General features: G+C 43.5%; 2 protein-coding genes and 2 long non-coding RNA genes across 7 annotated transcripts in view; 1 reads left to right on the top strand and 3 right to left on the bottom strand.

Annotated features, from left to right (window-relative positions):
* The window catches only part of gtf2e2 (general transcription factor IIE, polypeptide 2, beta), a 46,824-nt gene extending 36,812 nt beyond the window's left edge, over positions 1-10,012 (top strand). For 3 of the 4 annotated variants that reach the window (XM_090209974.1, XM_090209973.1, XM_090209975.1), the window contains exons 4-8: positions 5,042-5,149; positions 5,545-5,727; positions 5,802-5,895; positions 7,088-7,203; positions 8,729-10,012. In XM_090209974.1, coding sequence (XP_090066100.1) covers positions 5,042-5,149; positions 5,545-5,727; positions 5,802-5,895; positions 7,088-7,203; positions 8,729-8,845 — 618 coding nt within the window. In that variant the 3' untranslated portion in view covers positions 8,846-10,012. Of the gene's footprint in view, positions 1-5,041; positions 5,249-5,544; positions 5,728-5,801; positions 5,896-7,087; positions 7,204-8,728 lie in introns of all 4 variants that reach the window. The other variant, XM_090209976.1, reaches the window with a different exon arrangement.
* Positions 10,013-11,765: 1,753 nt separating this feature from the next.
* LOC100305300 (Dynactin subunit 6) lies at positions 11,766-16,051 on the bottom strand. Its single transcript, NM_001165205.1, is given in 7 exon segments — positions 11,766-12,217; positions 12,369-12,511; positions 14,033-14,080; positions 14,530-14,618; positions 15,295-15,400; positions 15,639-15,703; positions 15,969-16,051. Coding segments are annotated over 7 exon segments (639 nt in total). The 3' UTR covers positions 11,766-12,112.
* A 6,651-nt stretch (positions 16,052-22,702) lies between these two features.
* On the bottom strand, positions 22,703-23,451 carry LOC149974775 (uncharacterized). The gene is made up of 3 exons (XR_016488747.1): positions 23,351-23,451; positions 23,028-23,092; positions 22,703-22,789 (listed from the first exon to the last, which is right to left on the bottom strand). It is a non-coding gene; the product is annotated as an uncharacterized LOC149974775 (long non-coding RNA).
* A 1,470-nt stretch (positions 23,452-24,921) lies between these two features.
* On the bottom strand, positions 24,922-26,605 carry LOC149974774 (uncharacterized). Its single transcript, XR_016489119.1, has 3 exons — positions 26,262-26,605; positions 25,241-25,402; positions 24,922-25,201 (listed from the first exon to the last, which is right to left on the bottom strand). It is a non-coding gene; the product is annotated as an uncharacterized LOC149974774 (long non-coding RNA).
* Between the last annotated feature and the right edge of the window lie 399 nt (positions 26,606-27,004).

Below are 27,004 nucleotides of genomic sequence, written 5' to 3'. Positions count from 1 at the left end.
TAGTGACATGTTGTCAGAGAGGTGGTTCACTGTAGTAGTGACATGTTGTCAGAGAGGTGGTTCACTGTAGTAATGACATGTTGTCAGAGAGGTGGTTCACTGTAGTAATGACATGTTGTCAGAGAGGTGGTTCACTGTAGTAGTGACATGTTGTCAGAGAGGTGGTTCACTGTAGTAGTGACATGTTGTCAGAGAGGTGGTTCACTGTAGTAATGACATGTTGTCAGAGAGGTGGTTCACTGTATTAGTGACATGTTGTCAGAGAGGTGGTTCACTGTAGTAGTGACATGTTGTCAGAGAGGTGGTTCACTGTAGTAGTGACATGTAGTCAGAGAGGTGGTTCACTGTAGTAGTGACATGTTGTCAGAGAGGTGGTTCACTGTAGTAGTGACATGTTGTCAGAGAGGTGGTTCACTGTAGTAGTGACATGTTGTCAGAGAGGTGGTTCACTGTAGTAATGACATGTTGTCAGAGAGGTGGTTCACTGTAGTAGTGACATGTTGTCAGAGAGGTGGTTCACTGTAGTAGTGACATGTTGTCAGAGGTGGTTCACTGTAGTAATGACATGTTGTCAGAGAGGTGGTTCACTGTAGTAGTGACATGTTGTCAGAGAGGTGGTTCACTGTAGTAGTGACATGTTGTCAGAGAGGTGGTTCACTGTAGTAATGACATGTTGTCAGAGAGGTGGTTCACTGTAGTAATGACATGTTGTCAGAGAGGTGGTTCACTGTAGTAATGACATGTTGTCAGAGAGGTGGTTCACTGTAGTAGTGACATGTTGTCAGAGAGGTGGTTCACTGTAGTAATGACATGTTGTCAGAGAGGTGGTTCACTGTAGTAGTGACATGTTGTCAGAGAGGTGGTTCACTGTAGTAGTGACATGTTGTCAGAGAGGTGGTTCACTGTAGTAATGACATGTTGTCAGAGAGGTGGTTCACTGTAGTAGTGACATGTTGTCAGAGAGGTGGTTCACTGTAGTAATGACATGTTGTCAGAGAGGTGGTTCACTGTAGTAGTGACATGTTGTCAGAGAGGTGGTTCACTGTAGTAATGACATGTTGTCAGAGAGGTGGTTCACTGTAGTAATGACATGTTGTCAGAGAGGTGGTTCACTGTAGTAATGACATGTTGTCAGAGAGGTGGTTCACTGTAGTAGTGACATGTTGTCAGAGAGGTGGTTCACTGTAGTAATGACATGTTGTCAGAGAGGTGGTTCACTGTATTAGTGACATGTTGTCAGAGAGGTGGTTCACTGTAGTAGTGACATGTTGTCAGAGAGTTGGTTCACTGTAGTAATGACATGTTGTCAGAGAGGTGGTTCGCTGTAGTAGTGACATGTTGTCAGAGAGGTGGTTCACTGTAGTAATGACATGTTGTCAGAGAGGTGGTTCACTGGTGTCCTGATTGGTGAGCTTCCTCCTTCCAACAGTCTGAGCTTTCGTCTCAATTAAACCACTCCCCTTTTAACCTATGAACCCTCCGTATGTCTCTCATTGGGTTTATTCTGATGTTAGTTCCTCCCTCTACTCTGTCTGTCTATCTCTTATTGGGTTTATTGTGATGTTAGTTCCTCCCTCTACTCTGTCTGTCCGTCTCTTATTGGGTGTATTGTGATGTTAGTTCCTCCCTCTACTCTGTCTGTCTCTTATTGGGTGTATTGTGATGTTAGTTCCTCCCTCTACTCTGTCTGTCTGTCTCTTATTGGGTTTATTGTGATGTTAGTTCCTCCCTCTACTCTGTCTGTCTGTCTCTTATTGGGTGTATTGTGATGTTAGTTCCTCCCTCTACTCTGTCTGTCTCTTATTGGGTTTATTGTGATGTTAGTTCCTCCCTCTACTCTGTCTGTCTCTTATTGGGTTTATTGTGATGTTAGTTCCTCCCTCTACTCTGTCTGTCTCTTATTGGGTTTATTGTGATGTTAGTTCCTCCCTCTACTCTGTCTGTCTGTCTCTTATTGGGTTTATTGTGATGTTAGTTCCTCCCTCTACTCTGTCTGTCTGTCTCTTATTGGGTTTATTGTGATGTTAGTTCCTCCCTCTACTCTGTCTGTCTGTCTCTTATTGGGTTTATTGTGATGTTAGTTCCTCCCTCTACTCTGTCTGTCTCTTATTGGGTTTATTGTGATGTTAGTTCCTCCCTCTACTCTGTCTCTTATTGGGTTTATTGTGATGTTAGTTCCTCCCTCTACTCTGTCTGTCTGTCTCTTATTGGGTTTATTGTGATGTTAGTTCCTCCCTCTACTCTGTCTGTCTCTTATTGGGTTTATTGTGATGTTAGTTCCTCCCTCTACTCTGTCTCTTATTGGGTTTATTGTGATGTTAGTTCCTCCCTCTACTCTGTCTGTCTCTTATTGGGTTTATTGTGATGTTAGTTCCTCCCTCTACTCTGTCTGTCTCTTATTGGGTTTATTGTGATGTTAGTTCCTCCCTCTACTCTGTCTGTCTCTTATTGGGTTTATTGTGATGTTAGTTCCTCCCTCTACTCTGTCTGTCTCTTATTGGGTTTATTGTGATGTTAGTTCCTCCCTCTACTCTGTCTGTCTCTTATTGGGTTTATTGTGATGTTAGTTCCTCCCTCTACTCTGTCTGTCTCTTATTGGGTTTATTGTGATGTTAGTTCCTCCCTCTACTCTGTCTGTCTCTTATTGGGTTTATTGTGATGTTAGTTCCTCCCTCTACTCTGTCTGTCTCTTATTGGGTGTATTGTGATGTTAGTTCCTCCCTCTACTCTGTCTGTCTGTCTCTCATTGGGTTTATTGTGATGTTAGTTCCTCCCTCTACTCTGTCTGTCTGTCTCTCATTGGGTTTATTGTGATGTTAGTTCCTCCCTCTACTCTGTCTGTCTGTCTCTCATTGGGTTTATTGTGATGTTAGTTCCTCCCTCTACTCTGTCTGTCTGTCTCTCATTGGGTTTATTGTGATGTTAGTTCCTCCCTCTACTCTGTCTGTCTGTCTCTCATTGGGTTTATTGTGATGTTAGTTCCTCCCTCTACTCTGTCTGTCTCTTATTGGGTTTATTGTGATGTTAGTTCCTCCCTCTACTCTGTCTGTCTCTTATTGGGTTTATTGTGATGTTAGTTCCTCCCTCTACTCTGTCTGTCTCTTATTGGGTTTATTGTGATGTTAGTTCCTCCCTCTACTCTGTCTGTCTCTTATTGGGTGTATTGTGATGTTAGTTCCTCCCTCTACTCTGTCTGTCTCTCATTGGGTTTATTGTGATGTTAGTTCCTCCCTCTACTCTGTCTGTCTGTCTCTCATTGGGTTTATTGTGATGTTAGTTCCTCCCTCTACTCTGTCTGTCTCTTATTGGGTTTATTGTGATGTTAGTTCCTCCCTCTACTCTGTCTGTCTGTCTCTCATTGGGTTTATTGTGATGTTAGTTCCTCCCTCTACTCTGTCTGTCTCTTATTGGGTGTATTGTGATTTTAGTTCCTCCCTCTACTCTGTCTCTTATTGGGTTTATTGTGATGTTAGTTCCTCCCTCTACTCTGTCTGTCTCTTATTGGGTTTATTGTGATGTTAGTTCCTCCCTCTACTCTGTCTGTCTCTTATTGGGTTTATTGTGATGTTAGTTCCTCCCTCTACTCTGTCTCTTATTGGGTGTATTGTGATGTTAGTTCCTCCCTCTACTCTGTCTGTCTCTTATTGGGTGTATTGTGATGTTAGTTCCTCCCTCTACTCTGTCTCTTATTGGGTTTATTGTGATGTTAGTTCCTCCCTCTACTCTGTCTCTTATTGGGTTTATTGTGATGTTAGTTCCTCCCTCTACTCTGTCTGTCTCTTATTGGGTTTATTGTGATGTTAGTTCCTCCCTCTACTCTGTCTGTCTCTTATTGGGTTTATTGTGATGTTAGTTCCTCCCTCTACTCTGTCTGTCTGTCTCTTATTGGGTGTATTGTGATGTTAGTTCCTCCCTCTACTCTGTCTGTCTGTCTCTCATTGGGTTTATTGTTATGTTAGTTCCTCCCTCTACTCTGTCTGTCTCTTATTGGGTTTATTGTGATGTTAGTTCCTCCCTCTACTCTGTCTGTCTCTTATTGGGTTTATTGTGATGTTAGTTCCTCCCTCTACTCTGTCTGTCTCTTATTGGGTTTATTGTGATGTTAGTTCCTCCCTCTACTCTGTCTGTCTCTTATTGGGTTTATTGTGATGTTAGTTCCTCCCTCTATTGTTTGGTTCTCCACTCTTTATTTTGGAAGTAAACAACAACAACACAGACTTTTGTTAGTCAACATGTTTATGGTTCAGCCCTGGTGCAGTAACTCTGACAGCCTGGGTGGTTTTTCACACCAGACTTTGACTCATAACAATCTGCATAACGTTCACAGATTGTGTGTGCCAGTGTGTGTGTGTGTGCCAGTGTGTGTGTGTGTGCCAGTGTGTGTGTGTGCCAGTGTGTGTGTGTGCCAGTGTGTGTGTGTGCCAGTGTGTGTGTGTGCCAGTGTGTGTGTGTGCCAGTGTGTGTGTGTGCCAGTGTGTGTGTGTGCCAGTGTGTGTGTGTGCCAGTGTGTGTGTGTGTGCCAGTGTGTGTGTGTGCCTGTGCGTGCCTGTGTGTGTGTGTGCCTGTGTGTGCTCCTGTGTGTGTGTGTGTGTGTGTGTGTGTGTGTGTGTGTGGGTGCTCTGTCTTTTTCCCAGTACTGAAGCTACCTCGTCTTGACACAGTCGATGCAGACAAGCTGCCATTAAACAGATGACTTCTTTTAAACAATGTATCACGTGACCAACCAATAACGTCCTAGATTCTGAGTTCTGTTCTTCTCTGTCTGGTACTCAGCCTACTACACTGAATTAAAGGATTTTTAGAAACTGTCCATCTGGCTATTAGACCACACTAGCCCGGGTGGCATTCAGGTCCTAAATGCCATACTTGAAAAATTCAACATTTTACTGGCGGTCTAGTTTGTCATATTTTCAAGCCCAAACTGAAAGCCTTGGCTAGCAGGTTAGCTTAATTTCTTACAATTGAGTTACAATTGATCATGTCATCCTTCCTGTTCCTCTGTGTTCCTTCCTGTTCCTCTATGTTCCTTCCTGTCCTCCAGACCAGACACCAGCGTGGTGATACTCACCACTTGACTGTGGAGGAGATTCTAGATGAGACCAAACTACTGGACATCGGCATGAAACAGAAACAATGGCTGATGACTGAGGTGTGTGTTGGGACTTGACCTTTCACCTTTTCAATAAGATGGTGTGTGTTGGGGCGTTCACATGTTATCATGAAGTAGAAACAATGGCTGATGACTGAGGTGTGTGTTGGGGCGTTCACATGTTATCAGAGTTATCGGGAGGTGCGAGTGGGAAACAGAGTGTTTTGTTGCTTGACCTTTCACCTTTTCAATAGATGACGCCAAATCTGTTTTTTGACCATTGCAAACTTATCAATGAGAGAGAGAGAGAGAGAGAGATCAGAAACTCCTCCACCTCTCTTTTATTTACCTTCGTCTCACCCTCCTCTTCCTCGGGCCAAACAGACTAGTGTTTTGAGACCCATGTAAATAAAGTTGAAATAAATGTTTGACTCAGTCTCTGTCCCGTCCCCCAGGCGCTGGCCAGTAACCCTAAGATAGAGGTGAGGGATGGGAAATATGCCTTCAAGCCCAAATATCACCTGAAGGACAAGAAAGCCCTGCTCAGACTGTTGGATAAACATGACCAGCTGGGACTGGGAGGATTACTGCTAGATGATGTGGAGGAGGGGCTACCCAACTCTGCCAAAGCACTGAAGGTGTGTGTGTGTGTGTGTGTGTGTGTGTGAGTATTAATGAGTCAGACATATTAACGGCCTCTGTTCCTCCCCAGGTTTTGGGAGACCAGATCATCTTTGTGACAAGACCAGACAAGAAGAAGATTCTGTTCTATAATGATAAACACTGCCAGTTTACAGTTGACGAAGGTGAGAGCGTTGGTGTAGTTTCTCTACCTTAATTACTTTTTGAGGGCCCTCATGGTAGTTGAGTGGGAGCATTGGTATGGTGTCTTTTTGCTTAGTTCTCTGTAGAAGGTGAGAATATAATGTTAATTAGAACTATGTTCTCTCCCTTAATTTAGTTTGCAGTGGTTGAAGATGAGAGCATGTGTATAGTTTCTCCCCATTAAATATCTGTTGAAAAGCTGAGCATTGGTAGGGTTTCTCCCATGTTGTCCAATGCAGAATGTGAAAGTGTTGGTACAATTTCTCCCTTAATTATCAGTTTGCAGTAGATTCCGATAAGAGCGTTGATAAGGTCTCTCTTTCTTATTTCAGTTAAGGGAGCTTTGTTGACATTAAATACATTCTGTAAATATTGCCAAAGGTTAAAAAAAAAAATATATATATATATATATATATAAAGTTTTATAAGTCTAAAGAAGTAATGTCTAAAGTACAACTGCATAAAGCCACTTAGTTATCTGTAGAAGGTGTGAGCACTGGTCTGGTTTCTCTCCCTTTGCACTGGTCTGGTTTCTCTTTCACGTAATGACCTCAATGGCTCCACCCAGTGGTCAGATTTTTAAATTATTTTTTTACTGTGACGTCATTTAGAAGTGTAGAACTTTCAGTTCGTTCATACCAGGATCCATTCAGTCGATACAGGATATTAACTGAGTTTAATTTGTTTGTTTACTTGTATGTATCGATTTGTTTACTTGTATGTTTTGATTTGTTTACTTGTATGTATTGATTTGTTTACTTGTATGTATTGATTTGTTTACTTGTATGTATTGATTTGTTTACTTGTATGCATTGATTTGTTTACTTGAATGTTTTGATTTGTTTACTTGTATGTATTGATTTGTTTACTTGTATGTATTGATTTGTTTACTTGTATGTATTGATTTGTTTACTTGTATGTTTACTTGTATGTATTGATTTGTTTACTTGTATGTATTGATTTGTTTACTTGTATGTATTGATTTGTTTACTTGTATGTATCGATTTGTTTACTTGTATGTATCGATTTGTTTACTTGTATGTATTGTGTACCGTAAGTCAGCTTTTATCTGCCAAGTACGACCTACTTGTAAAAAATGTAATAAACTACTACAGCTATTGTCCTACCTGAGCTAATGGTATCCTGTCTGTGTTTCCTGGTCTATCGTCCCAGAGTTCACCAAGCTGTGGAGGAGTATCCCAGTGGACTCTATGGACGAAGAGAAGATAGAGGACTACCTCAAGAGACAGGGCATCTCCTCCATGCAGGAGACTGGACCCAAGAAAGTTGTGAGTTTCTCTCTCTGTCCCCACCTCTTTCTCTATCTCTCCGGATCTCTCTACCTCTCCACCTCTCTCTACCTCTCCACCTCTCTCCACCTCTCTCTACCTCTCCACCTCTCTCTACCTCTCCACCTCTCTCTACCTCTCCACCTCTCTCTACCTCTCCACCTCTCTCTACCTCTCCACCTCTCTCTACCTCTCCACCTCTCTCTACCTCTCCACCTCTCCACCTCTCTCTATCTCTCCACCTCTCTACCTCTCCACCTCTCTCTACCTCTCCACCTCTCTCTACCTCTCCACCTCTCTCTACCTCTCCACCTCTCTCTACCTCTCCGGATCTCTCTACCTCTCTATCTCTCTCACTTTCTCTTTCTGTCTGTATTTCTGTCTCACAGGCCTGGGTAATTCCAGTCCTCGGGGGGCCTGATTGGTGTTACACTTTTGTCCCAGCTAACACACCTGACTCCAGCTAACACACCTGACTCCAGCTAACACACCTGACTCCAGCTAACACACCTGACTCCAGCTAACACACCTGACTCCAGCTAACACACCTGACTCCAGCTAACACACCTGACTCCAGCTAACACACCTGACTCCAGCTAACACACCTGACTCCAGCTAACACACCTGACTCCAGCTAACACACCTGACTCCAGCTACCACACCTGACTCCAGCTACCACACCTGACTCCAGCTAACACACCTGACTCCAGCTACCACACCTGACTCCAGCTAACACACCTGACTCCAGCTAACACACCTGACTCCAGCTAACACACCTGACTCCAGCTAACACACCTGACTCCAGCTAACACACCTGACTCCAGCTACCACACCTGACTCCAGCTAACACACCTGACTCCAGCTAACACACCTGACTCCAGCTAACACACCTGACTCCAGTAATCAACTAATCGTGATCTTCAGTTTAGAATGCAGTTAGTCTAAATCAGCTCTGCTAGGGACTGGAGACACACACACACACACACACACACACACACACACACACACACACACACACACACACACACACCAATCAGTTCTGCTAGGGACTGGGGACACACACACACACACACCAATCAAGCCCCCCCCCGGCCTGCCGGTTCTGTCACATAGCTGGGACAGTAAACCGAAAATGATCTTGACACCCAAACAGAACAGAGAGAGGACGTTTGACACTTGGATAATAATGATAAGGATCCTTTACTAGAGGAATGTGTTGTCTGATATACTGATATGGGCTATTTGTTAACAAGACAGTTGATCGCCTCAACATTCAAACTAGAAGTAGTAGGTTGAAGGGTCATTTAAAAGAGTAACTCTGGGGCACATTCATGTTATAAACGTGTTCTACTTATCCACATTGTGATCATTTAGTGAATTTATGGTGGTACGGATTTACATCCACATCTCCTAGCTCTTATCACTCTCTTTATCTTTCTCTCCATGTTTCTCATGACTTATCTGTGATTGGTTGTTTCTACAATAACCCGGTCTGTGATTGGCTGTTTTGGTTGTGTTGCTACAGTTACCAATCAAGAGGAAGAAGCCAGGTGGACAGAAGAAGAGACGCTTCAAGACTCACAACGACCATCTGGCCGGAGTACTGGAGGACTACTCAGAGGGCGTACCCGCTAAGAAGTGATGTCACTTCCTGGTTATACCCCTCCCACTTCCTCTTCCCTGGCCCAGTGAGACCTGGGAGTTGTTGTTTTTGTAGTTTGTTTTTGCCGGAAATAAACTTTTTTTATTTGTCTCACCAAAACTACAATGAAGATGAGAGGAGACAATGGCCCTGTCTCAAACGTGTGAACTTGCTTCCTTTTCTTGTGTCCTTTCCTCCCCCGACGATAAAGGAGAAGGAGATGAGGACAGGAAGCCATTTTGGAGCGTTGAGACACAAGATGGCTGACTGGTTGACTGAAGTGAAGTCCTTGCCAAACACACCAACCTAAAGAGACTCTCGCTGTCCTTTTTGTTAAAACTGTACCAGTTTTGGTTCTAAGCAGTAATACAAAATGGTGGACGGCTTTTAGGGTAGCAAAAATGTCCTGTTAAATTTCCCCCCCCAAAAAAATCCCAGGTTTTCCAGAAATCCCAGTTGGAATATTCCTGTAATGACAAATTCCCTGGAATCTGGTAAGACTTCAATGGGGATGTCTGGGAAACATAGGGGATTCTGGGAAAGTTACTGGATATGTGCAACCTTAGAAGGGGCTGTATGTGTAAATGTCTGGCACACGATGGACACTGTGTGTGTGTGATAGTGGAGAGAGGATGTGTGTGAAAGTGTTTTTTTTTTAAATAATACCAGTCGTATTGTCTGCTGTAGTTGTTCCTTATATTCATTTACAACAGTCGTCACCAATGGCAACCTGGAGAAATACAGGTTGTGCAGGGTTTTGCTCCAGACCTGCACAAACACTCCTGATTTAGCTAAACGACTCGTAGAATCTACCAGGTTTACTCAGACAAACACTAGCCTGGTCATTCCAAACGGCATGACAACGAGTCATAGCAGAGCTGAAATCAGGCTAGACAAACACCCCACTCCCATAGAAGCCCTTCAGCTAATAAACTGTCCCTTCAGTATATACTCAACACTGTTCATCAAGACTTTAATTGATTGGGTAAATCGGTTGTGTTATAGTGCAAGGCTAGAACAAAAGCCCGAGACACCCTGTATCTCTCCACTTCCTGGTTGGTTGGTGATCGCTGGTCTCTTGAGCTTTCTTCATTACTGAGCACGTTACCCACAGTACCTTTCTCCTGAGGCCTTTCCTCTGACGCACAATAAAGTCATGGAAAACACGCTGTACTGTGTCTTCTTGATGACACAGAGGCCTGGATTCAACCTGATGGTTGCTGCTCGCTGACATTTAAAAGGGCATATCTGATTCGGAGAAAGAGAGAGGATGGGAGGAACCGCGGGAAAGACAAATGAATATTGGTTGGGCGAATAGACTGGTTGGGTGATGGCTCAGTGGGCGAATTGTCGGATTGGATGATGGCTCAGTGGGCGAATTGTCGGATTGGATGATGGCTCAGTGGACGAATAGACTGGTTGGGTGATGGCTCAGTGGGCAAATAGACTGGTTGGATGATGGCTCACTGGGCGAATAGACAGGTTGGATGATGGCTTAATGACAGATCAGTGAGTGGAATTTACATCTGAGAGACAAATAAAATGTAGTTTTTAGGGTGTCAGGTTGGAGGTGGATGGGGGGGGGTTAAACGCGGGTTGCAACCTGCCGAGGTCGCCAGTTCTAATCCCAGGTGAGACTAGTTTCCCAACTCTACCCAACATAACTAATTACATTTCTAATCTACAAACTCAGAACAGCTTTAAATACGGTGGATGGTGGCCCAGCCCCTGCTAGCGGAGGGGACTAAGCACTGAGATAAATGACACTCAACTGCTTTTCTCCTCCCGCCTTCTGACACCCAGGTGGTGACACATCTGTGTGTGCCTGGCAGACATCTCAGCTTTGATGTCAGTTCACCACCTCAAGCTCAACCTAGACAAGACAGAGCTGTTCTTCCTCCCGGGGAAGACCTGCCCGCTCCAAGACCTCTCCATCACGGTTGACAACTCCACTATATCGGCGTGACACTGTGCAACATCCTGTCCTTCTCTGTAAACATCAAAGCTGTGACTGGCTCCTGCAGGTTCTTGCTCTCTACAACATCTGTAGAGTACGACTCTACCTCACACAGGAAGCGGCGCAGGTCCCAATCCAGGCAGTTGTCATCTCCCGTCTGGACCACTGCAACTCTCTGTTGGCTGGGCTCCCTGCTTGTGTCATCAAACCCCTGGAACTGATCCAGAACACAGCAGCCCGCCTGGTTTTTCAACCTCATGTCACATACTGACTACGTTGAGGGTACACATTTTTTTTATTTTCTATGCCAGAGATATGTGGTCGTCCCACCTGGATATCTTAAGATGAATGCACTGACTGTCAGTCTCTCTGGTTAAGAGCGTCTGCTGAATGACCCAAATATTAAGGTCACAGGTTCAGATCTTGCGGATGCTGTTTAAATGATTTGTTTTAGAAGAAAACTTATATTTATAGCCCTGGTTACACCTCACATTAACATGTGGTTTCTCCTGATCTGATCGAAGTGATCCAATCCAAACCTGTTTCAAAGTTTGCCGCATCTACACACTTGGTATTGTGTCTGAATCCCAATAATCTCTCCATCCTCCTGAGCTTTGCGTTCGTTCACTACTCTACACACATTTTAAAACATTGGAGTGGTGTAGGCATGACTTGGAGCAAGTTTCCATGTAGTTAAACAGAAAGTAAACCAAAACGGACTTCGCTGGCTAAACCGAAATAGACTGGATCTCAATTGGATTTCCTTGAGTCCTCTCATCGCCTCCTCGAAACCCATTGGACGAGAAGGTCGGAACAGGGAGGGATCCTAAAATCCATGTAGGGAAGGGAACAAGTGCACACTTTGGGAGAAAGGGGGGATAATTGGGATACACCCAGTGAGTTTTTCTAGTCAGAGTACAGCAACACTGTCCTACAGTCTCCAAACAGCAAACTTAAACTTTTAAATAAGTCATTTTTTTTAATTACAATTGGATACAAAGAATTTGGTGGTAAACAGTCAGACACTTCCACTACCAAGGGGCAGTTTCCCAGACACAGGTCACGCCTCATCCTGGACTAAACTATTTAAATCCAGCTGGGTCTGGGAAACTGGACCTGGGTCTGGGAAACTGGACCTGGGTCTGGGAAACTGGACCTCAGTGTGGTGAGACAAGGAGAACACTTCAGTGACATTCTTCAGATTCTTGTTAAAGTAGTGGCAGTACATTTTGAGTGGTAAGAGATTCCTTCGTTCGCTGTCTGCCAGAGAGGTAAATGTTTTGGGGCCCAGGGCTGAGAGCTGGTGGGGTTTAGTTTTTGGCCGGCGTGACAGCGGAGGTGGTTTTGACAGTCTTCTTCATGTGGTGGTAGTTGGGGAGGATCTTCATCAGGAAGTCGAGCTGAAGAGTCTGAGGCTGCAGAACACAAACACACGAAGACATGTTGTTCTTCACTGCTAATGAGGAAACAGTGGATGGACTGGTTCTTTGGTTAAAAACAAGTGCGGAAAGACAAAGCTACACAGACCCGTAGATCACTAATCTCAGTGTGTGTGTGTGTGTGTACCTGTGGTCGCTCTGTCTGCACACGTCTCTGACACCCCGAGCCGAAGATGACAGTGTTTTCAGGTATGACCTCACAGGTGTTGACCTGGCAACAGACGCCGATGATACAACCAGAAGTTAGAATCATGTTCCTGCCCAGGTCAGCTGGAGGGGGAGGGGGGGGGGAGAACACAGTTTAGATGATAGAAGGGGTCTCTCCATAGTGATTTAATAACCAATCAACAGTTTAGATGATGGAAGGGTTCTCTCCATAGTGATTTAATAACCAATCAACAGTTTAGATGATAGAAGGGGTCTCTCCATAGTGATTTAATAACCAATCAACAGTTTAGATGATAGAAGGGGTCTCTCCATAGTGATTTAATAACCAATCAACAGTTTAGATAGAAGGGGTCTCTCCATAGTGATTTAATAACCAATCAACAGTTTAGATGATAGAAGGGGTCTCTCCATAGTGATTTAATAACCAATCAACAGTTTAGATGATAGAAGGGGTCTCTCCATAGTGATTTAATAACCAATCAACAGTTTAGATGATAGAAGGGGTCTCTCCATAGTGATTTAATAACCAATCAACAGTTTAGATGATAGAAGGGGTCTCTCCATAGTGATTTAATAACCAATCAACAGTTTAGATGATAGAAGGGGTCTCTCCATAGTGATTTAATAACCAATCAACAGTTTAGATGATAGAAGGGGTCTCTCCATAGTGATTTAATAACCAATCAACAGTTTAGATAGAAGGGGTCTCTCCATAGTGATTTAATAACCAATCAACAGTTTAGATAGAAGGGGTCTCTCCATAGTGATTTAATAACCAATCAACAGTTTAGATGATAGAAGGGGTCTCTCCATAGTGATTTAATAACCAATCAACAGTTTAGATGATAGAAGGGGTCTCTCCATAGTGATTTAATAACCAATCAACAGTTTAGATGATAGAAGGGGTCTCTCCATAGTGATTTAATAACCAATCAACAGTTTAGATGATAGAAGGGGTCTCTCCATAGTGATTTAATAACCAATCAACAGTTTAGATGACAGAAGGGGTCTCTCCATAGTGATTTAATAACCAATCAACATTTTAGATAATAGAAGGGGTCTCTCCATAGTGATTTAATAACCAATCAACAGTTTAGATGACAGAAGGGGTCTCTCCATAGTGATTTAATAACCAATCAACATTTTAGATAATAGAAGGGGTCTCTCCATAGTGATTTAATAACCAATCAACAGTTTAGATGAGGGAAGGGTTCTCTCCATAGTGATTTAATAACCAATCAACAGTTTAGATGATAGAAGGGGTCTCTCCATAGTGATTTAATAACCAATCAACAGTTTAGATGAGGGAAGGGTTCTCTCCATAGTGATTTAATAACCAATCAACATTTTAGATAATAGAAGGGTTCTCTCCATAGTGATTTAATAACCAATCAACAGTTTAGATGATAGAAGGGGTCTCTCCATAGTGATTTAATAACCAATCAACAGTTTAGATGATAGAAGGGGTCTCTCCATAGTGATTTAATAACCAATCAACAGTTTAGATAGAAGGGTTCTCTCCATAGTGATTTAATAACCAATCAACACAGACACACTCAGTCATACAGATCATTGGGAAGAAGAACGTCATTACTGAATTTGTGGCAGTTTAATCTTTCTTACCTTTGGATTCTATGACATTGTTGTCCCCAATTTTCAAAGCTTGAGACACTGCAAGTATCATTGGTTAAGGAGAGTTTCATACTCTACCAACAAAATGACTTTCAGAGCAGCAAGATACAGATATGTGATATTAGACAGAGGTCAAACAGACAGAGGTCAAACAATACACACATACAGATATGTAATTTTAGACAAGAGGTCAAACAGACAGAGGTCAAACAATACACACATACAGATATGTAATTTTAGACAGAGGTCAAACAATAACACATACAGATATGTAATATTAGACAGAGGTCAAACAGACAGAGGTCAAACAATACACACATACAGATATGGAATATTAGACAGAGGTCAAACAATACACACATACAGATATGGAATATTAGACAGAGGTCAAATGTCCAAATAGCTGTACCCTACAGGTCAGTGGCTGTACCCTGTAGGTCAGTGGTTGTACCCTACAGGTCAGTGTACCACTTCAATATAAAGGATACTACATCCAACTTCAAACACGTTGTTGATGCCGATGGTCATCGTCTTTGGCTCCACTCCCTCAGAGTCAGGCGCTATGTTCTCTGGATAACTGATCAAAGACAGACAGCCAGCTTCAATCAGACAGCCAGCTTCATATCAGACAACCAGCTTCATATCAGACAGCCAGCTTCAATCAGACAGCCAGCTTCAATCAGACAGCCAGCTTCAATCAGACAGACAGCTTCAATCAGACAGACAGCTTCAATCACTACAATGTAGACCATAACATGACAGAGGAAAAAGAGACCATAACATGACAGAGGAAAAGGAGACCATAACATGACAGAGGAAAAAGAGGTAGACGAGTGTGTAACAGTATAACTTTAGACGTCCCCTCGCCCATACCCGGGCGTGAACCAAGGACCCTCTGCACACATCAACAACAGTCACCCACGAAGCATCGTTACCCATCGCTCCACAAAAGCCGCGGCCCTTGCAGAGCAAAGGGGAACTACTACTTCAGGGTCTCACAGCAAGTGACGTCACTGATTGAAACGCTATTTAGCGCGCACCGCTAACTAAGCTAGCCGTTTCACATCCGTTACAAGTGCAAAAGAGAGGTGGGGGGAAAGACAGAATAAAAGCATGGAAGGAATAAAGTGTAGGCAGAATGAATGGATGGATGTAACAGGGGAGGGGGAGAAAGAAATGCGGCAATAGAACACGGGAGAGACCTCACCACTGCACCCTTCCGCTTCTAGAAGATTCACTATTGTTATGTTCACCTGTTAATTATAAGAGCTTGTTCCTCGATGAGGTTGCCTTCTCCGATGACTATGGGTCCTGCCTCGGCAATGATGCGGGCTTTGGGATGGACCACCGTTCTGGCACCTGGAAAGACCATACATGAACAGTCAAATGTGTAACGTTAGCCTACCACATCAACCATTTTTAGCTGGCTCCAAAGTGGATATGTACTCAGTAACATGAACCGTGTAATAATGTCAAGCTATATAGAGACTAGAGCTACTACAGACAAACGAATGTTGTTGTTGCTCATTGTTAAATAAATAGTTAGCGGACGTTACCTGACTAGCTAAGCTAAATGCTACATTTTACGTCTTCTTACCAATAGTGACTTCCCCTCTGATCTCGCTTTCGACGCACACCACGGCGCCAGCTGCTATTTTAGCACTACAAACAGAAAACCAAGTGTTGGTAATAATCAGCAATACAAAAAGTGTACAATTTATGAATCATCTGTATGTCTACAAGTTAGTTAGCTACGATTTTAGCTGTAGCAAGCAGCTAACTTAGCTAGTCACGTTAGCTAGCGGTTTCCTAAAACATATTCACTTTAACACATTCAAACTATCATAAAACAGTATGAAACAGTAACAATGTGTTATTTGATACACAATACTGAGCTAAAAACGAATTCAAGTTGGAGTCGTAATACCTTTTTTGAGCATTTTGTTTATCCGACATTTTGTTGATCGACTTGAGTTTTTTCGACAATCGATTTCGAATCCTTCTCAGCATAAACGACGTCATTGTGCGCTTGCGTGGAAAGCAAACAAGATGAGGAGGGGGGTGGGGACATTAATGGGGATTTAGTGTCACCTAGCGAATGTTTACAAAACTGCAGCTAATATTTTTAGTCAGAGAAAATGGTTAAAGTATTATTCATTTTCCTCCCTTTTATGCTATTCTCTGTTTATCATATATGCAGAGTCACTTTAACTATACATTCATGTACATACTACCTCAATTGGCCCGACCAACCAGTGCTCCCACACATTGGCTAACCGGGCTATCTGCATTGTGTCCCACCACCCGCCAACCCCTCTTTTCACGCTAGTGCTACTCTCTGTTCATCATATATGCATAGTCACTTTAACCATACCTACATGTACACACTACCTCAATCAGCCTGACTAACCGGTGTCTGTATGTAGCCTCTCTACTTTTATAGCCTCGCTACTGTATATAGCCTGTCTTTTTACTGTTGTTTTATTTCTTTACTTACCTATTGTTCACCTAACACATTTTTTGCACTATTGGTTAGAGCGTGTAAGTAAGTATTTCACTGTAAGGTCTACCTGTTATATTCAGTGCACATGACAAATTAACTTAGATTTGATTTGAATCCTAAATCAAACCTAGCCCCTATCTCCTAACCTGATCCCATAGCCCATATCTCCTAACCTCTCCCCTAGCCCCTATCTCCTAACCTTATCCCCTAGCCCATATCTCCTAACCCTAGCCCCTATCTCCTAACCTTATCCCCTAGCCCATATCTCCTAACTTTATCACATAGCCACCATTCTCCTAACCTTATCCCCTAGCCCCTTTCTCCTAACCTTATCCCCTAGCCCATATCTCCTAACCCTAGCCCCTATCTCCTAACTTTATCCCCTAGCCCCTATCTCCTAACCTCATCTCCTAGCCCCTATCTCCTAACCTCATCCCCTAGCCCCTATCTCCTAACCTTATCCCCTAGCCTCTATCTCCTAACCTTATCCCCTAGCCCATATCTCCTAACCTCATCCCCTAGCCCCTATCTCCTAACCTTATCCCCTAGCCCATATCTCCTAACCCTAGCCCCTATCTCCTAACCTTATCCCCTATCCCATATCTCCAAACCTCATCCCCTAGCCCCTATCTCCTAACTTTATCCCCTAGCCCCTATTTCCTAACTTTATCCCCTAGCCCCTATCTCCTAACCTCATACCCTAGTCCCTATCTCCTACCCTTATCCCCTAGCCCATATCTCCTACCCTTATCCCCTAGCCCCTATCTCCTACCCTTATCCCCTAGCCCCTATCTCCTAACCTTATCCCCTAGCCCATATCTCCTAACCCTAGCCCCTATCTCCTAACCTTATCCCCTAGCCCATATCTCCTAACCTCATCCCCTAGCCCCTATCTCCTAACTTTATCCCCTAGCCCCTATTTCCTAACTTTATCCCCTAGCCCCTATCTCCTAACCTCATACCCTAGTCCCTATCTCCTAACCTTATCCCCTAGCCCCTATCTCCTAACCTCATCCCCTAGCCCCTATCTCCTACCCGTATCCCCTAGCCCATATCTCCTACCCTTATCCCCTAGCCCCTATCTCCTAACCTCATCCCCTAGACCCTATCTCCTAACCTTATCCCCTAGCCCCTATCTCCTAACCCTAGCCCCTATGTGCCTGTGTAGATCTGAAAGTATAAGAAGTGTCAACAACAAGTCATCTGATAGATAACCTTCACCTTTGTCCTTGACTGATAGAGTTGAATTATAACCTCCACCTTTCTCCTTGACTTGTCTCCAATCACCATTTATCCTGGTCCCAGATCAGTGTTTACTGTAGCCAGGTCTTTGACTGTATTCGTTCATCGTCATGCCGACCGGTGTGTACGCAGAGGACAGAGTTACCTGTCAATCATCAACCCAGCTCAATGTCACTGTATCTGAAATTAGTACACACACACACACTTACACATACACTTTTCAATTACCCTCTCCCACCTCTCCCACTCCCTGATCATTTAAAAAAAGCATCATCAGCAACAAACGAACCAACATTTTCTAGATAGTCAGTCCGAACTTCAAAACACGGAGCTTCAAATCACTCAAACTTTCAGATGGATCAGAAAGGAAATTAGCATTTTCAAAATTCCATAAATTATTAATTATGGGTTGTAGAAGAAGGGAGTACATAAATGATTAAATATGCGCTAACCTAATTTAGAAAGTAGTACATAATATATGAATTATGCACACACACACACACACACACACACACATACACACACACACACACACACACACACACACACACACACATACACATACACATACACATACACATACACATACACACAAACACAAACACACACACACACACACACACACACACACACATACACACACACAGACACACACACACACACAAACACACACACAAACACACACACACACACACACACACACACACATACAGAGAGGGAGAGAGAGCGATTGTATAACCAGACTCTCCCCTTTTTAGACTTGGAGGAAGTGACGTGATAACGAGGTGTGAACAGAACAGATTTCATATGAGTAAAACAGACTGGCTAAACCAGAACAGATTTTATATGAGTTAAACAGACTGGCTAAACCAGAACAGATTTCATATGAGTTAAACAGACTGGCCAAACCAGAACAAGATGATGAGAAGTTACAGACAGATGGACAGAAAGACACTCACCCCAAACTCCATAAAAACTAACAGACCAACATGACAATTCCCTTTTACCTTTGAACTCTGACCTCACCTTGTCCTTGAATGATAGTTGAACTCTGACCTCCACCTGGTCCTTGACTGATAGTTGAACTCTGACCTCCAGTGTTTACTGTAGCCCAGACTCTGGCTGTATTCGTTCATTGTCATGCCGACCGGTGTGTACGCAGAGGACAGAGTTACCTGTCAATCATCAACCCGTCACTGCTGACAGCTCAATGTCACTGTATCTGAAATTAGTACACACACACACGCGCGCGCGCGCGCACACACACACACACACAGCTAACAGCTCAATGTCACTGTATCTGAAATAAGTACACACACACAGAAGCACACACACACACACACACACGCACACACCATTTTTAGCTGGCTCCAAAGTGGATATGTACTCAGTAACCTGAACCGTGTAATAATGTCAAGCTATATAGAGACTAGAGCTACTACAGACAAACGAATGTTGTTGTTGCTCATTGTTAAATAAATAGTTAGCGGACGTTACCTGACTAGCTAAGCTAAATGCTACATTTGACGTCTTCTTACCAATAGTGACTTCCCCTCTGATCTCGCTTTCGACGCACACCACGGCGCCAGCTGCTATTTTAGCACTACAAACAGAAAACCAAGTGTTGGTAATAATCAGCAATACAAAAAGTGTACAATTTATGAATCATCTGTATGTCTACAAGTTAGTTAGCTGCTTGCTACAGCTAAAATCGTAGCTAACTTAGCTAGTCACGTTAGCTAGCGGTTTCCTAAAACATTCAACACATTCAAACTATCATAAAACATTATGAAACAGTAACAATGTGTTATTTGATACACAATACTGAACTAAAAACGAATTCAAGTTGGAGTCGTAATACCTTTTTTGAGCATTTTGTTTATCCGACATTTTGTTGATCGACTTGAGTTTTTTCGACAATCGATTTCGAATCCTTCTCAGCATAAACGACGTCATTGTGCGCTTGCGTGGAAAGCAGACAAGATGAGGAGGGGGGTGGGGACATTAATGGGGATTTAGTGTCACCTAGCGAATGTTTACAAAACTGCAGCTAATATTTTTAGTCAGAGAAAATGGTTAAAGTATTATTCATTTTCCTCCCTTTTATGCTATTCTCTGTTTATCATATATGCAGAGTCACTTTAACTATACATTCATGTACATACTACCTCAATTGGCCCGACCAACCAGTGCTCCCACACATTGGCTAACCGGGCTATCTGCATTGTGTCCCACCACCCGCCAACCCCTCTTTTCACGCTACTGCTACTCTCTGTTCATCATATATGCATAGTCACTTTAACCATACCTACATGTACACACTACCTCAATCAGCCTGACTAACCGGTGTCTGTATGTAGCCTCTCTACTTTTATAGCCTCGCTACTGTATATAGCCTGTCTTTTTACTGTTGTTTTATTTCTTTACTTACCTATTGTTCACCTAACACATTTTTTGCACTATTGGTTAGAGCGTGTAAGTAAGTATTTCACTGTAAGGTCTACCTGTTATATTCAGTGCACATGACAAATTAACTTAGATTTGATTTGAATCCTAAATCAAACCTAGCCCCTATCTCCTAACCTGATCCCATAGCCCATATCTCCTAACCTCTCCCCTAGCCCCTATCTCCTAACCTTATCCCCTAGCCCATATCTCCTAACCCTAGCCCCTATCTCCTAACCTTATCCCCTAGCCCATATCTCCTAACTTTATCACATAGCCACCATTCTCCTAACCTTATCCCCTAGCCCCTTTCTCCTAACCTTATCCCCTAGCCCATATCTCCTAACCCTAGCCCCTATCTCCTAACTTTATCCCCTAGCCCCTATCTCCTAACCTCATCTCCTAGCCCCTATCTCCTAACCTCATCCCCTAGCCCCTATCTCCTAACCTTATCCCCTAGCCTCTATCTCCTAACCTTATCCCCTAGCCCATATCTCCTAACCTCATCCCCTAGCCCCTATCTCCTAACCTTATCCCCTAGCCCATATCTCCTAACCCTAGCCCCTATCTCCTAACCTTATCCCCTATCCCATATCTCCAAACCTCATCCCCTAGCCCCTATCTCCTAACTTTATCCCCTAGCCCCTATTTCCTAACTTTATCCCCTAGCCCCTATCTCCTAACCTCATACCCTAGTCCCTATCTCCTACCCTTATCCCCTAGCCCATATCTCCTACCCTTATCCCCTAGCCCCTATCTCCTACCCTTATCCCCTAGCCCCTATCTCCTAACCTTATCCCCTAGCCCATATCTCCTAACCCTAGCCCCTATCTCCTAACCTTATCCCCTAGCCCATATCTCCTAACCTCATCCCCTAGCCCCTATCTCCTAACTTTATCCCCTAGCCCCTATTTCCTAACTTTATCCCCTAGCCCCTATCTCCTAACCTCATACCCTAGTCCCTATCTCCTAACCTTATCCCCTAGCCCCTATCTCCTAACCTCATCCCCTAGCCCCTATCTCCTACCCGTATCCCCTAGCCCATATCTCCTACCCTTATCCCCTAGCCCCTATCTCCTAACCTCATCCCCTAGACCCTATCTCCTAACCTTATCCCCTAGCCCCTATCTCCTAACCCTAGCCCCTATGTGCCTGTGTAGATCTGAAAGTATAAGAAGTGTCAACAACAAGTCATCTGATAGATAACCTTCACCTTTGTCCTTGACTGATAGAGTTGAATTATAACCTCCACCTTTCTCCTTGACTTGTCTCCAATCACCATTTATCCTGGTCCCAGATCAGTGTTTACTGTAGCCAGGTCTTTGACTGTATTCGTTCATCGTCATGCCGACCGGTGTGTACGCAGAGGACAGAGTTACCTGTCAATCATCAACCCAGCTCAATGTCACTGTATCTGAAATTAGTACACACACACACACTTACACATACACTTTTCAATTACCCTCTCCCACCTCTCCCACTCCCTGATCATTTAAAAAAAGCATCATCAGCAACAAACGAACCAACATTTTCTAGATAGTCAGTCCGAACTTCAAAACACGGAGCTTCAAATCACTCAAACTTTCAGATGGATCAGAAAGGAAATTAGCATTTTCAAAATTCCATAAATTATTAATTATGGGTTGTAGAAGAAGGGAGTACATAAATGATTAAATATGCGCTAACCTAATTTAGAAAGTAGTACATAATATATGAATTATGCACACACACACACACACACACACACACACACACACACACACACATACACATACACATACACACACACACACACACACACACACACACACATACACATACACATACACAAACACAAACACAAACACACACACACACACACACACACACACACACACACACACATACACATACACACACACAGACACACACACACACACAAACACACACACAAACACACACACACACACACACACACACACACACACACATACAGAGAGGGAGAGAGAGCGATTGTATAACCAGACTCTCCCCTTTTTAGACTTGGAGGAAGTGACGTGATAACGAGGTGTGAACAGAACAGATTTCATATGAGTAAAACAGACTGGCTAAACCAGAACAGATTTTATATGAGTTAAACAGACTGGCTAAACCAGAACAGATTTCATATGAGTTAAACAGACTGGCCAAACCAGAACAAGATGATGAGAAGTTACAGACAGATGGACAGAAAGACACTCACCCCAAACTCCATAAAAACTAACAGACCAACATGACAATTCCCTTTTACCTTTGAACTCTGACCTCACCTTGTCCTTGAATGATAGTTGAACTCTGACCTCCACCTGGTCCTTGACTGATAGTTGAACTCTGACCTCCAGTGTTTACTGTAGCCCAGACTCTGGCTGTATTCGTTCATTGTCATGCCGACCGGTGTGTACGCAGAGGACAGAGTTACCTGTCAATCATCAACCCGTCACTGCTGACAGCTCAATGTCACTGTATCTGAAATTAGTACACACACACGCGCGCGCGCGCGCACACACACACACACAGCTAACAGCTCAATGTCACTGTATCTGAAATAAGTACACACACACAGAAGCACACACACACACACACACACGCACACACCATTTTTAGCTGGCTCCAAAGTGGATATGTACTCAGTAACCTGAACCGTGTAATAATGTCAAGCTATATAGAGACTAGAGCTACTACAGACAAACGAATGTTGTTGTTGCTCATTGTTAAATAAATAGTTAGCGGACGTTACCTGACTAGCTAAGCTAAATGCTACATTTGACGTCTTCTTACCAATAGTGACTTCCCCTCTGATCTCGCTTTCGACGCACACCACGGCGCCAGCTGCTATTTTAGCACTACAAACAGAAAACCAAGTGTTGGTAATAATCAGCAATACAAAAAGTGTACAATTTATGAATCATCTGTATGTCTACAAGTTAGTTAGCTGCTTGCTACAGCTAAAATCGTAGCTAACTTAGCTAGTCACGTTAGCTAGCGGTTTCCTAAAACATTCAACACATTCAAACTATCATAAAACATTATGAAACAGTAACAATGTGTTATTTGATACACAATACTGAACTAAAAACGAATTCAAGTTGGAGTCGTAATACCTTTTTTGAGCATTTTGTTTATCCGACATTTTGTTGATCGACTTGAGTTTTTTCGACAATCGATTTCGAATCCTTCTCAGCATAAACGACGTCATTGTGCGCTTGCGTGGAAAGCAAACAAGATGAGGAGGGGGGTGGGGACATTAATGGGGATTTAGTGTCACCTAGCGAATGTTTACAAAACTGCAGCTAATATTTTTAGTCAGAGAAAATGGTTAAAGTATTATTCATTTTCCTCCCTTTTATGCTACTCTCTGTTTATCTTATATGCAGAGTCACTTTAACTATACATTCATGTACATACTAGCTAAATTGGCCCGACCAACCAGTGCTCCCACACATTGGCTAACCGGGCTATCTGCATTGTGTCCCACCACCCGCCAACCCCTCTTTTCACGCTACTGCTACTCTCTGTTCATCATATATGCATAGTCACTTTAACCATATCTACATGTACATACTACCTCAATCAGCCTGACTTACCGGTGTCTGTATGTAGCCTCTCTACTTTTATAGCCTCGCTACTGTATATAGCCTGTCTTTTTACTGTTGTTTTATTTCTTTACTTACCTATTGTTCACCTAACACATTTTTTGCACTATTGGTTAGAGCGTGTAAGTAAGTATTTCACTGTAAGGTCTACCTGTTATATTCAGTGCACATGACAAATTAACTTAGATTTGATTTGAATCCTAAATCAAACCTAGCCCCTATCTCCTAACCTGATCCCATAGCCCATATCTCCTAACCTCTCCCCTAGCCCCTATCTCCTAACCTTATCCCCTAGCCCATATCTCCTAACCCTAGCCCCTATCTCCTAACCTTATCCCCTAGCCCATATCTCCTAAACGTATCCCCTAGCCCCTATCTCCTAACTTTATCACATAGCCACCATTCTCCTAACCTTATCCCCTAGCCCCTTTCTCCTAACCTTATCCCCTAGCCCATATCTCCTAACCCTAGCCCCTATCTCCTAACTTTATCCCCTAGCCCCTATCTCCTAACCTCATCTCCTAGCCCCTATCTCCTAACCTCATCCCCTAGCCCCTATCTCCTAACCTTATCCCCTAGCCTCTATCTCCTAACCTTATCCCCTAGCCCATATCTCCTAACCTCATCCCCTAGCTCCTATCTCCTAACCTTATCCCCTAGCCCATATCTCCTAACCCTAGCCCCTATCTCCTAACCTTATCCCCTATCCCATATCTCCTAACCTCATCCCCTAGCCCCTATCTCCTAACTTTATCCCCTAGCCCCTATTTCCTAACTTTATCCCCTAGCCCCTATCTCCTAACCTCATACCCTAGTCCCTATCTCCTACCCTTATCCCCTAGCCCATATCTCCTACCCTTATCCCCTAGCCCCTATCTCCTAACCTTATCCCCTAGCCCATATCTCCTACCCTTATCCCCTAGCCCCTATCTCCTAACCTTATCCCCTAGCCCATATCTCCTAACCCTAGCCCCTATCTCCTAACCTTATCCCCTAACCCATATCTCCTAACCTCATCCCCTAGCCCCTATCTCCTAACTTTATCCCCTAGCCCCTATTTCCTAACTTTATCCCCTAGCCCCTATCTCCTAACCTCATACCCTAGTCCCTATCTCCTAACCTTATCCCCTAGCCCCTATCTCCTAACCTCATCCCCTAGCCCCTATCTCCTACCCGTATCCCCTAGCCCATATCTCCTACCCTTATCCCCTAGCCCCTATCTCCTAACCTCATCCCCTAGCCCCTATCTCCTAACCTTATCCCCTAGCCCCTATCTCCTAACCCTAGCCCCTATGTGCCTGTGTAGATCTGAAAGTATAAGAAGTGTCAACAACAAGTCATCTGATAGATAACCTTCACCTTTGTCCTTGACTGATAGAGTTGAATTATAACCTCCACCTTTGTCCTTGACTTGTCTCCAATCACCATTTATCCTGGTCCCAGATCAGTGTTTACTGTAGCCAGGTCTTTGACTGTATTCGTTCATCGTCATGCCGACCGGTGTGTACGCAGAGGACAGAGTTACCTGTCAATCATCAACCCAGCTCAATGTCACTGTATCTGAAATTAGTACACACACACACACTTACACATACACTTTTCAATTACCCTCTCCCACCTCTCCCACTCCCTGATCATTTAAAAAAAGCATCATCAGCAACAAACGAACCAACATTTTCTAGATAGTCAGTCCGAACTTCAAAACACGGAGCTTCAAATCACTCAAACTTTCAGATGGATCAGAAAGGAAATTAGCATTTTCAAAATTCTATAAATTATTAATTATGGGTTGTAGAAGAAGGGAGTACATAAATGATTAAATATGCGCTAACCTAATTTAGAAAGTAGTACATAATATATGAATTATGCACACACACACACACACACACACACACACACACACACACACACACACACACACACACACACACACACACACACACACACACACACACACACACACACACACACACACACACACACACACACACACACACACACACACACACACATACACACACACACACACACACACATACACACATTACACACACACACACACACACACACACAAACACACACACAAACACACACACACACATACAGAGAGGGAGAGAGAGCGATTGTATAACCAGACTCTCCCCTTTTTAGACTTGGAGGAAGTGACGTGATAACGAGGTGTGAACAGAACAGATTTCATATGAGTAAAACAGACTGGCTAAAACAGAACAGATTTAATATGAGTTAAACAGACTGGCTAAACCAGAACAGATTTTATATGAGTTAAACAGACTGGCCAAACCAGAACAAGATGATGAGAAGTTACAGACAGATGGACAGAAAGACACTCACCCCAAACTCCATAAAAACTAACAGACCAACATGACAATTCCCTTTTACCTTTGAACTCTGACCTCACCTTGTCCTTGAATGATAGTTGAACTCTGACCTCCACCTGGTCCTTGACTGATAGTTGAACTCTGACCTCCAGTGTTTACTGTAGCCCAGACTCTGGCTGTATTCGTTCATTGTCATGCCGACCGGTGTGTACGCAGAGGACAGAGTTACCTGTCAATCATCAACCCGTCACTGCTGACAGCTCAATGTCACTGTATCTGAAATTAGTACACACACACACACACGCGCACGCGCACACACACACACACACACACACACACACACACACACACACACACACACACACACACACACACACACACAGCTAACAGCTCAATGTCACTGTATCTGAAATAAGTACACACACACAGAAGCACACACACACACACACACACACACACAGAAGCACACACACACACACACACACAGAAGCACACACACACACACACACACACACACACACACACACACACAGAAGCACACACAGAAGCACACACACACACACACACACACACACACACACACACACACACACACACACACACACACACACACACAGCAGGTGTGACCATACAGGAAGTCTATCATGTCAGAACAACAATCCCCTTTTACACCACTTCCTGTTAAGATCGAGAGAGACACACAGAGAGAGAGGATCATTGTGTGTGTGTGTGAGAATGAATAGGTGATCCGTATTCGTCATTACAGTCATTATTGAGTCAGAGGAAACAATGGAGATGACTGATGAACTCTGGGTAGTTGGGA

Source organism: Oncorhynchus mykiss, chromosome 19, assembly GCF_057628025.1.
Source record: "Oncorhynchus mykiss isolate SJ-2025 chromosome 19, ASM5762802v1, whole genome shotgun sequence".
NCBI classification, from domain to species: Eukaryota; Metazoa; Chordata; class Actinopteri; order Salmoniformes; family Salmonidae; genus Oncorhynchus; species Oncorhynchus mykiss.
This window is presented reverse-complemented; position numbering and strand designations above follow the sequence as displayed.